Source organism: Oncorhynchus mykiss, chromosome 4 (genome assembly GCF_057628025.1).
Source record: "Oncorhynchus mykiss isolate SJ-2025 chromosome 4, ASM5762802v1, whole genome shotgun sequence".
Lineage (NCBI taxonomy): Eukaryota > Metazoa > Chordata > Actinopteri > Salmoniformes > Salmonidae > Oncorhynchus > Oncorhynchus mykiss.
This window is the reverse complement of record NC_143025.1, coordinates 36,324,294-36,336,798: the sequence shown is the minus strand read 5'-3', so window position 1 is coordinate 36,336,798 and position 12,505 is coordinate 36,324,294. Positions and strand designations below refer to the sequence as shown.

The following is a 12,505-nucleotide window of genomic DNA, read 5'->3' as shown; positions in this document are numbered from 1 at the left end:
TGTTGAGAGATTGCCAAGAGTGTGCAAAGCTGTCATGAAGGCAAAGGGGGACTACTTTGAAGAATCTAAAATCTACAATATATTTTGATTTGTTTAACACTTTTCTGGTTACTACATGATTCCATATGTGTAATTTCATAGTTTTGATGTCTTCACTATTATTCTACAATTTAGAAAATAGTAAAAAATCAAGAAAAACCCTGGAATTGAGTAGATGTGTCCAAACTTTTGACTGGTACTGTACGCTTCAATTGGTTTACACATTTTCTGATTAAATGCAATGTATTGACATACAGTGTCAACCTTGTGACATTCATCTTTTACCATTGAATGCAATTTATTGACTTAAGCATCAATTGGCTGACACTCATATTTTCTCATTGACTACAAATGCATTGACATAAGCATCAGCCTTGTGACACTCTTCTTTTCCCATTGAATGAAATGTATTGACATAAGCGTCGACCCCTGTGGCACTCAACTTTTCCAATTGAATGCAATGTATTGACATAAGCTTCAATTGGTTTCAAAAGATTTTCGGATTAAATGCAATATATTGACATACAGTGTCAACCCTGTGACATTCATGTTTTACCATTGGATGCAATGTATTAATATAAGCATCAATTGGTTGACATCATCTTTTCCCACTGACTGTGATGCACTGACAAAAGCGTCAGGAGCCTGGCCAACTAACATAAGCTTCAAGTGGTTGAAACCTAACTTTTGCAAAAATGACGTTTTTCTATGATATCATGTTGGCAGCCATGGCTCAAAGACTACCTGTAATCACAAGCACAATAAATAGAGAGAGAAGGGGGCAAAGACCACTGATATACAGCAGTCCTTAAACCACCCCTACTCTGGGTGCAGTGTGTGTGTTTGCTAGGTTTTATACGGAAGCTGAACAAACTGCAACGCTTGCAGGATTGTGCAGATTACATACAATTTATGGTTCAAAGGTCACAAGCTAGACCAAAAGGAATTGTAAGCACTTTTTATCAAGCTACCGAGCTAGTTTGTCTTGTACATTTTCAGTTGAACCTTTACAGGGTGAGGACAGGGTACTTTTCATTAAATATGTATATTGATTTTCAGACAATGTACACTGTAAACCACATTTGCATTTGTTTTTAAAATACTTCTAGTAAATTGAGCTCGGTCAATGAAAAGTAATTATTGTTTCAAATGTTTATGTGGTACTGACTCAAAACGTAATGAGAAGTCACATCAACTAAGATTTTGTAAAGTTATGATAACAAATGTACTTTTTTCCCCCAGCATGCTCCAGCATGCAGACAAAACAGGCTTTTCGGGAATATTTTCAAATACAATCATGGGATAACACAGGTTGGAAAGTGGATGGCTCCTGAAAAGTGAAGACTAATCTGTTTGCTGTAGGCTACCAAAAGTGTTTGATCAACTTCCAAATATTGTTTAACAAAGTAACAAGGTTTTACAAAGCAGTGAGTGGGCTGCACATCATTGAGGGAGTCAGTGAAACTGGAAAGCATTTTTAGGACTATAATGTCCTCCTCATATTGTAGCCTAAAATACGTGTCTCCACACACCTAGGCCTAGGCTAATGATGGATTCAAGACAATGTCGTTTTTATTGATATCAGATTATCAGTTTGTCAGTGTCAAAGTAGCCTGTCATTTTATCATTTGATATTTTTTCCTCACCCGTTCAAGAACCTCAGAGCTCCTCAGATAACCCCCCTCTCGTGATCACTTTTTGTTCAACACCTCCCGATTTACAAATTAAGCATTTGCTGTCAGTCAAGGTGAGTTCATGAAAGTTAGCTCCCCACCCACTCAGCCTGTCTTTTCTTATTTCCTGGTAGCCAAGAGAGAAAAAGTAATTTTTCTCACATTTTGAGCATTTCAGTCACTCAAAAGGCTATTTTACATGGGAACCGTTAACAATTCAGAGAGGCATAAGGGAAATTCTATCTTCTCCTGTCCTAGAGCCCATCTTCCTATCCAATTCCATTGCAACCCAAAATCCTGACTCTTGTGCATGGAAATTCCTCATTTCTGTAATCCATAGGTTGCATTATCAAAGCACGTCTCTTGCCTATGCATGTGCAAAATGCCTTGCCTATGCAAAATACCTCTATAACATTTTCCCTGCATGCTTCCCATATGAGAGCTTCGATAGAGAATGTGTGATCAACAAACAGTATGAGAGTAGATATGGATATTTTTTATACTGAATTGGTCCCCGTTAAGATAACCTTGATATTGAAAAAAGGTCACTGTTCATCTCCCTGTTATTCATGAGCTGATCTACTATCTGTATAGCAAATTCGGTCATTTTACTTTTGTTAGACTGCCTTTACAAAGTTAGAATGATTGGACAACGCTAAACTCGGAGTGCTTCCTGTGCAATTTCCGTGTTGAGATAGCCTACTGCTGAAATGCGCTGGCAATCAAAGATCGTTACTCTATCATTAGTAAATATCAGTTTCATTTGCTCTGAATTATTATAATTTTTTCTCCCCAATTGCGATCTTGTCTCATCGCTGCAACTCCCCAAACTGGCTACTTAACCCCCACCGTTTGGGGAAACACCATAGAACTGAGGAGCGAGGTCAGCCTGCAGGCGCCTGGCGCGACATAAGGAGACACAATGGTTTTTAACGCTTTAAATGGGCACTTCGATTTTGGCACCAGTTAACTAGCTACCTAGCTATTTAAACCAACCCCCTCTGCAAACATGCCTTCTGCAATGTTGGTTACAAGGCGGCACTTGTTTAAATTAGGTAAGAGAATAAAACGTGATTTCACAAAAAACACTTAATAATCCCACCTCCCTCCTGCCTCCTGATCCAAGTGTTTGACATGGGGGAGGGGACCAGTAACAATATGATTCAACTTTATTAATGTAGCAGAAACAGTCATTTATCATACTTTAGTAGTCCTACTTTGATCTGGTTTCATCTAAATATCATCAAATTTCATGAAAAACATGATATTGACTGTTCGGGACCTTTAAGAAAAAAAGATAATAAATTGCTGTCAACTGTATTATTATTGAATATTTAATAGTCCCCCATTAGCTTATGTAAGAGTAAGGAACAAATCGACAGCAGAACCAGTAATACAAACATAATTGCAAACAAACACACACGAGCACATACAACCGCATACATGTTTTATTCAATTCCTTTATTATAGTCAAGTATATACAAAGACATGAAATGGAAAAGTATAGAAAAGCTAGTGTCAATATTATAGTTGGTTGATTTTATGATAGATTTATCCAAATATTTCTACAGTATGTATCATGTCATGAGTGTTTATTTATTGGCAGTTAGACTAGTTGCAGTAAATTAGATGTCATACACTCAAAAGAAAGAAAAATTTGACAACATTACAATTTTCACAAATGTTTAAGTGAGCAGCTCTGGCATCAAAATATTTAGCATATTACTTAGTACACGAATCATGATGACATTGGTATTGCTAAATTGCTAGTTAATAAATTATATCAGTCAAGATCATCTAGGATTCAGGTTGGCATCTCGGAGAGACTCAATGATGGCATATTGCACGTTCAACGTATCGGTTTGATGGATATTCTGTGGACCAAATAAATATATTTTTAGTGTGTGTGTGTGTGTGTGTGTCTGTGTGTGTGTGTGTGCGCACACGCGTGTCTGTAGCCTACCGTGTAGTCCTCGGCATAATAGCAGTGTCTTAGGTTCAAATGTCTGATGAAGTTCCTGCTGATTTGGTTTGGGTTACCGTGTGGTAGAGAGACACACACCGGACACACCTAGATGGCACCAGAGAGCAACAATCACTCAAAGCAACAAAGTTTCAGCTCAAGTGGCCAACAACCCTCTAGGACTAGAGACTAGGGACGAGGACACCCTGGAGGCAGTGACAATTGTTACTAAGTGGAATATTGTGGTTAAACAACACAAAATAAAACAAAATCATTTTTAAAACCCAGTGATTGAAAGCAACTGACGACTTATAACATATTTATTACTGACCACGGGCCTGTTGTTATAGTGATGGTTGTCATTGCAGTGACCCACCAGATCCTGCTCATTCAGACCACTCTCCTGGCAGATCGGACAGACAAACGTCCTCACTGCAGCACTGAGAGAGAAGTAGGGGAAGACAGATAGACACAGAGAGAGTGAGCGTTAGAGAAAAATATGAATAAATGTAATACTGTAGTTGTATATCTTGAAGACAAGGGTAAATATTCACTCTAAAGTAAACCAGTAGCTTTCTTACTTTGCTAACTGGCCTTGCAGGTTCATGCAAGTCATTAAGAAGTGACACACAATCATGTAAGATTTTTAATGATGAGTAAGCAGCAAAGGCGGCTGGCGGAACAAGCTATAGGAGGATGGGCTCATTGTAATGGCTGGAATGGAATTCATGGAACGGTATCAAACACAAATATATGGAAACCACATGGTTGACTCCGTTCCATTGATTCGATTCCAGCCATTACAATGAGCCCATCCTCCTATAGCTCCTCCCACCAGCCTCCTCTGCACTGCAGTAGTCTACAATGAGAAGCACATGTATAAGAATCATACTTTAATCACTATAAGACAAGCACACTAATGAAAACACACATACCACTGGTGACTTATCCATCATAAGTGAAGGAGAGGGAAGGTGGATTGCAAAAATTCAGCCTTGCAAAAATGACTGTGAATCAGCCAGTACAGGGGTAGCTAGTGTAGAGGGCATAGAGGTGGGTCTTTGAGTTGGGGAGGGTGTGTGCTGAGGAAGGGCCAATGGCTGTGGTCCTGGGGCACAGAAAGTCCTGGGGTGGGGTTAGGTGTGGTGATAGGTGCCGGTGCAGGGGCGGCAGCCACAGGGGTAAGAGAGGGGGCAGATGTTCGAGCCATAGTCATGCATGCACCATTGGTAGGGGCAGGAGGGGTGATGGTAGGTGTGGTGATTGGTGTTTGTGAAGTAGGAACAGCAAGAGGAGTAACAGATGTGTGGGTCATAGACGTATATAAATCTTTGACTGGGGCAGGGGGAGTGATGGAGGAGGAAGGTTTGGGGAAGAATCTTGGGGTGGGAAGGGGAGGGGCTGTAGTGACTCTGTAACTGAGCCTTGATTGACCATGCTCCTTCCTGTTGCATGAGCAGCTATTTTCAGTAGTCTGATTCGGCAAAACAAAACAAAAAAACGGAGGTATGCAATCAGTCAACCTTTAGGTCCTTATTGAAACTGTCAGTGCATTCATTGTAACCCTCGGTATATGACGCTTAGCTCACAGGAGGTTGGTGGCACCTTCATTGGGGAGGACGGGATTGTGGTAATGGCTGGAGCAGAATCAGTAGAATGGTGTCAAATACATCAAACACATGGTTTCCATGCGTTTGATACCATTCCATTGGTTCCGTTCCAGCAATTATTATGAGCCTTCCTCTCCTCAGCAGCCTCCTGTGGTTTAGAAACGTAATGTACTCCCAGGGTCTCTACATGGTTTTGCTGTATTTGGCTCTGTGTGTTTGACTGCGTATAGACCAGTCCCTCACTCACCTCTGGATATCACCTGTCACAGGTCTAGTTGCTGGGGTGTAAATCCTCGTCAAGCCAGAGAGAGGTTGATCCAACCTGATGACTGTGGTCCTCGTCTGGACTGTGACACCAGTGGCACCAGCAGGCATTATGTCATCAGCCTGTGCCTTAGCTCTGCACAAAGGGCAGTGGGGTAACCACTTTAAAGAGCGCGAGAGACATAGTCGGCAGAACCTGCAACACACGCACGCACACACACACAGCACACACACTTCATTCAATTAAATGCGTAAGCAACATGCATAACTGTGGTAATGGTCCACTGATAAAGTGGGCACATTCTTCAGTCATGAAGTATACACTTACAGAATCAAACCTCTAAGAACCTATTTCCCAACACTGCAGCTATGTCATAAATCCAGACAAAATCGATCATAACATTGAAAGAAAAAGGTTAAAGTACTCTCATCCACATTTAGATAGGCTACCTTCTCTCAGAAGAGGAATTACCTTAAATATAAGTATAATATTTGGGAATATCAGGGGATTTTTCTTGTGGTGTGAGGGAAAATTCCCCTCATGTAAAGACACGCTATCAAGTGTTATTGTTATTTACCAGCAGTGGACGGGGTGCAGGAAGTAAAGAACCTTTTTTATTACTTAGAGTCATTGGTAAAATCATATCATATGATCTTTGACAAGACATCCATAAACTAAACTGTAGTCCACTTCACAAACAATTTGATGTCAATCTCATCTCAGTAGTTTATCATATTACTCAAGTGATGTTGAAAGCACTGTGAATGAGAAACATCAATGTACACATATACTGTTGCCTTTGCGCTGTGCTGATGGTCTTCATTGACAGAAATAGAGAATTCATAGAACACTTATTTGAGGGAGTTCAGACACTGAGTAAATTATATTAGAGAGAATTACCTATTTGGGATTAGAGACCGTTATAGCCATCAGCTCCGGGAAGTGAACCTAATTTACATTCACTCAATTTAAATAGAAAGACCAGGCTACACGTTAAGTTACAGATTAGGCTGGAAGCTGTGGAGTAACACTAGATAATATGCCAATAAAAAGAGGTTACTCACACATGAGAGCAGGCAGCAGGGTGATGTGGGTCCATCAGGGGGCTCATACAGATGGGACACTCATCCTCAGATGGGGTCTGTAGGCCTGCTGCAGAGTGGGCCATACTTTGGCTGGGACAGATTCTCTTTCCAGGACAGAGTACACTACAGTCTCCCCTGGGGCCGGTGTGGTGTGTGTGAGGCAGCGACTGTACTGCCTTGCTAAAAAGAATACCTGGCTACCTACCTACCTACCTCAGAGCACAGCCTCTTACCTACAGACCCAGCCCATAGGAGGGAAACTCCAATCACACAGCTGACCGAGTTCTTTAGTCCCAGCCCAGGGACTTTCTGGACTGTCTTTACTGAAAGCAAACTCACTTTCCGGGAGAGGGTGTGTGTGTGTGTGTGTGTGTGTGTGTGTGTGTGTGTGTGTGTGTGTGTGTGTGTGTGTGTGTGTGTGTGCGCGTGTGTGTGACAACCAGGTTCTCAGGATAAGGCATGACAATGAAGACTTGAACTGGGTACTCGGTATCCAGGAAGGCAGACCACACAGTAGTACAAAAAATATAACAGCTTTTATTAAAAAAGGGCAATGTGCAGTTGCTACATCCATTTTGTTGACTTAGAAATGAATGATATGTACCAAAGGATTCTTCAAGAATATAACTGATAATTGCCTCATGAGCTTAATTCAACTGTAGTACCCCATCTGAAACCAAAATATAAGCTTGTTTTAAATGTAAACAGACACTGTGTAGCCTCAAAATGGTTTAAAAAAAATTATTTTCATATCATGGATGGCCAGTCATTGAATCCATAGCACTGTCTATGAATTTGAGAATGGTTACATTTCTCCCTCAGATGTTAATCAATAACAGTGGTGGGGACCACGTTTTGTTATTGTTTCAACTGCTGATTGGCAGTTGAAACAATGAATATTAAATGAATATTAAAATAGAATATTAAAATAATACACAAGCTGACAAAACACAAACAGTGCCTTGCTTGCTGTCTTTAAGGGCTCCTGAGTGTCGCAGCGGTCTAAGGCACTGCATCTCAGTGCTAGAGGCGTCACTACAGACCCTGGTTTGATTCCAGGCTGTATCACAACCGGCCGTGATTGGGACTCCCATAGGGAGGTGCACAATTGGCCCAGCATCGTCCGGGTTTGGCCGGGGTAGGCCATCATTGTAAATAAGAATTTGTTCTTAACTGACTTACCTAGTTAAATAAAGGTTCAATAAAAAATAAAAAATATAAATAAAAAAGTCCAGACAGCCAAACACAAATTGTACTCATAGCAGGATACTTACAGCTAACACATTAACAGAAACGGGTCAGAATAGGAGAATAGTGCTGTAACGGATAGCTCACGTTTTACAGGCTTCTGACCAATTCTGCAGTTTTGTGTGGTTTTTTTTGTACATAATGTTTCCGCCATTGTTTCCTATGACCAAAAAGAGCTTCTGGACATCAGAACAGCGATCACTAACCTCAAATTGGATGGACATTTCTACTTCAACGAGTCGGCGGCGCAGGACATACTGCTCACCCCGGACCAGGACCTAATCTCAGAGACTTGGAAAAGGAAGAGAAGGCGTAAGAGAGGCTGACATGTGGGCACCCAGACGAAATAACATTGGCGAATAAATAATCTGCCTTTACCCTCCATTCTATTGGTGAATATACAATCACTTGAGAACAAACTGGACAGGCGCCAGTCGAGACTAACCTATCAATGGGACCTGAAGAACAGTAATATCCTATGCTTCTCGGAGTCGTGGCTGAACAAGGACATGGCTCGTATACACTGAGTGTACAAAACATTAAAAACAAGCTCTTTCCCTGACATAGACTGACCAGGTGAACACTGATGAAAGCTTTGATCCCTTGTTGATGTCACTTGTTTACATCCACTTCAATCAGTGTAGATGAAGGAGATGAGACAGGTTAAACAAGGGTTTTTAATCCTTGAGACAATTGAGACATGGATTGTGTATGTGTGCCATTCCGAGGGCGAATGTTCAAGACAAAAGATTGAAGTGCCTTTGTAGAGGGTATGGTAGTAGGTTCCAGGCGCACCGGTTTGAGTGTGTTAAGAACTGCAATGCTGCTGGGTTTTTCATGCTCAACTGTTTCCTGTGTGTATCAACAAAGGTCCACCACCCAAAGGACATCCAGTCAACTTGACACAATTGTGGGAAGCATTGGAGTCAACATGGGCCAGCATCCCTGTAGAATGCTTTTGATACCTTGTAGAGTCCACGACTCAATGAACTGAGGCTGTTCTGAGGGGGGGGGGGTTGCAACTCAATATTAAGAAGGTGTTCCTAATGTTTTGTACACTCAGTGTACATCTAGTTTATTTTTTCTATGCATCGGCAGGATTGAACAGCAGACTTGGGTAAGCTCAATGGGGAGATGTTTGTCTCTTTCTTAACAACGACTGGTGCGCAATCTCTAATATTAAGGAAGTCTCAAGGTTCTGCTCGCCTGAGTTAGAATACCTCATGATAAGCCGCAGACCAGTGCTCCTGCTAAGCTGTGCGTAGCCCCGAGACGACCACACAGCTCCACAGGGACAGCAGCACAGAGCGCTGAAGAAATATCAGCCCACGGAGAGAAGAATGAGATTGAACTTGAAGTTTTCCCTGTTAGTAGCACTATCAACGTCTCTCTTTACTGTGGCAATTGTGATCGAGTCAACACAATATTAGCCACTTTCAATGCAACATACCAAAACAAAACAAACTATGCAAGATAGGATTCTATAGTGCACCACTCAGCTCTTACTCTACACCAGGCCTGGGCAATTCTTTTCCATGGAGGGCCACATTAGAATATATTTTTGCCACAGAATCATATTACAAGATTATACATTGTGTGTATGACTGTGTTGACAGATATATCTACTGTAAATCACATCGAGATAGGCTACTTATTTCACTTTTTTAACATGCACAGAAATAAACCACATCCATGTTCTCCTTTTGGTAGCTATTTTCATTATTAAACATCCAATGAACTACACAGAGGGAAAGGTACACTGTGCATTCAGCACCACGGACAGAACTCTTGTTAACGGGTAAGCACAAAAACACAAGAACGATAGGAGAGCTCAACATTACATTTAAACTACTCAATCAGAGTTAGGAGTGAAAGTCTCTGATGGCTATTGACTAGAGTTGTGAAGTCAGGTATAGTCAGTAAGAGACGATCTGTGCCTTGTTATATTTCACCACTGAAAATGTCTCTTCACATCCATAGGTTGACCCAAACAGTACAAACATCTTCTGAGCATGACTCCTAATCTTTGTAAAGTTTTGTTCATCGAGAGATGCATAGAACCTCGTCAATGACATTGTTCTGAATAGTTCTCCAATCACTGCATCAGACTGAAGATCGATCGATAAGCTCAAGTTGCAGGTCAGTTGGAGCGTTGTCCACATTGAATGTGAAAAGGGAGGAAAGCAACAGTATGCCATTTTCCAACACTTTGAAATCCTCAAAACGACGACAAAACTCATCGCTCAAAGCAGCAGCGATGTATACTTCTCCCCCGGTCATCTGATAGGGAACAGACTAGTAGTGTCGGAAGGTCATCTGATAGGGAACAGACTAGTAGTGTCGGAAGGTCATCTGATAGGGAACAGACTAGTAGTGTCGGAAGGTCATCTGATAGGGAACAGACTAGTAGTGTCGGAAGGTCATCTGATAGGGAACAGACTAGTAGTGTCGGAAGGTCATCTGATAGGGAACAGACTAGTAGTGTCGGAAGGTCATCTGATAGGGAACAGACTAGTAGTGTCGGAAGGTCATCTGATAGGGAACAGACTAGTAGTGTCGGAAGGTCATCTGATAGGGAACAGACTAGTAGTGTCGGAAGGTCATCTGATAGGGAACAGACTAATAGTGTCGGAAGGTGGGTGAGATTGTTAGTGAGATTGTTGGCTTCTACAGGAGGACCAATTTTCCCTTGAAGGATTTGACAAGGCTGTACATCTGATGTGCAAAAAGGCCCTTCCCTTGTAGTCTAGAATTCAGGACATTCATGAGGGCCATGATGTCCACGGTGAAAGCAAAATCAGCCAACCATTCTTTATCTTGCAGCTGAGGGTAATCAACATATTTTCCTTTCATTTGCAAAAACTCAGCAATCTCAGACTTCAGGTCCCAAACCCTTCTAAGCACCTTCCCAAAACTCAGCCATCTCACGTTTGTGTGGTAGGGGAGATCTGCATGACCCGACTCTGTCTCTTCCAACAGTGAGAAAAACTGCCTGTGATTTAAAGATTTTGCTCTTATGAAGTTTACCACTTTAGGGACTGTATCCACCACATGGCTCATTTCCAGAACACATTTCCAGAGCACCTCCTAATGAATAAATCAACGCAGGAAAATCATTTTCTGATCTGGGTTCAACTCAGCTACTTGATCTGGTATCCTTTTCAAAAGGCCAACGTTTTTTCCAGTCAAGGTTGGGCACCCATCAGTGGTCACACTGGGTAACTTTTCAAAACTCAGTCCCAGCTTTGCCACACACTAATTAACCTCCTCCAATAAATATTTCCCTGTGGTGGTGCTCTTCATTGACTGCGCTGAAGCAAGCTCCTCTGTCATTTCAAAGTCTGGGGTTATGCCTCGTAAGAATATCAACAAATGCACTGTGTCACGTGCATCACTGCTCTCATCCAGGGCCAAGGAGAAATAGGTGTTGTTCCATATTCTCTCCGATGTCTTCAACACGCCGTGTCACTGTTCATCTTGACAGATGTTGCTGTTTTTGCATCTGAGAAAGCAACTCTTTCGATGCACTTGCCCTCTGCTCAGAAGACATATTCCTATATTTCTCTGCAGGCTTCGTCTGGAAGTGTCGGTGCAAGTTGTAGTCTTTCAAGACAGCGATGCTCCCGTTGCACACTAAGCACACAGCTTTCCCTGATACCTCAATAAATACATCTTTCTATGTCCACTCTTGCTAGAACACCCTACATTCATTGTCTACTTTGCTTTTCTTTGAAATCGTTGAAAATGTCATTGTTGTGCACTCATGTAAAAGTGAAAGTGAGCCAGTAAAATACTAACTGAGTAAAAGTCTTAAAATGATTTGGTTTCAAATATACTTAAGTTTCAAAAGTAACTGGAATTGCTAAGTAAAAGTATAAATAATTTATAATTCCTTATATTAATCAAATAAAATCAAAGTGTATGTCACATGCGCCTAATAAAACAGGTGCAGACCTTACGGTGAAATGCTTACTTACAAACACTTAACCAACAATGCAGTTAAGAAAAATAGAGTTGAGAAAATGTTGACTAAATAAACTAAAGTTTAAAAAAGTAACACAATAAAATAACAATAACGAGGCTCCAGTACATACAGGGGTATAGGTATAGAGTCAATGTGCTGGGGTGCAGGTTAGTTGAGGTGATTTAGGTAATATGTACATGTAGGTAGGGGTAAAGGGGCAAAGGAGATGGTAACATTTTCTTGTTTTTAAAATGTATGGATAGCCAGGGTCACACTCCAACACTCAGACATTATTTACAAAAGATGCATGTGTGTTTAGTGAGTCCGACAGAGGTATTAGGGATGACCACGTGATTTCTTGATAAGTACATAAATTTGACCATTTTCTTGTCCTGCTAAGCATTTAAAATGTAACGAGTACTTTTGGATGTCAGGGATGTATGGAGTAAATAGTAAAATATTTTCTTTAGGAATGTAGTGAAGTAAAAGTAAAAGTTGTCGAAAATATGAATAGTAAATGCTGTAGTGGCCTGATGGAAGTCACTCCTGGAGGAAACCTGGCAGGAAGCATGGTGGTAGCAGCATCATGCAGTGGGGATGTTTTTCAGCGGCAGGGACTGGGAGGCGAGTCAGGATCGAGAGAAAGATGAACGGAGTA

General features: G+C 41.3%; 1 protein-coding gene across 1 annotated transcript; it reads right to left on the bottom strand.

The window, feature by feature from the left end:
• Positions 1 to 3,156: 3,156 nt before the first annotated feature.
• Positions 3,157 to 6,864, bottom strand: LOC110520955 (E3 ubiquitin-protein ligase RNF138-like). Its single transcript, XM_021598407.3, has 5 exons — positions 6,615 to 6,864; positions 5,533 to 5,745; positions 4,007 to 4,115; positions 3,676 to 3,783; positions 3,157 to 3,586 (listed from the first exon to the last, which is right to left on the bottom strand). The coding sequence occupies exons 1-5, from the start codon at positions 6,716 to 6,718 to the stop codon at positions 3,506 to 3,508; spliced, it is 615 nt and encodes a 204-aa protein (XP_021454082.2). The 5' UTR covers positions 6,719 to 6,864; the 3' UTR covers positions 3,157 to 3,505.
• Positions 6,865 to 12,505: the final 5,641 nt, after the last annotated feature.

What these genes read in the sequence shown, in the direction of transcription:
- LOC110520955 (XM_021598407.3), bottom strand. Translation starts at nt 6,718, where the DNA reads ATGGCCCACTCTGCAGCAGGCCTACAGACCCCATCTGAGGATGAGTGT. An exon ending in ACTATAACAACAGGCCCGTG is followed by an intron (nt 3,784 to 4,006) that starts GTCAGTAATAAA and finishes GGTGCCATCTAG; the next exon opens with GTGTGTCCGGTGTGTGTCTC. An exon ending in ATTATGCCGAGGACTACACG is followed by an intron (nt 3,587 to 3,675) that starts GTAGGCTACAGA and finishes TTTGGTCCACAG; the next exon opens with AATATCCATCAAACCGATAC.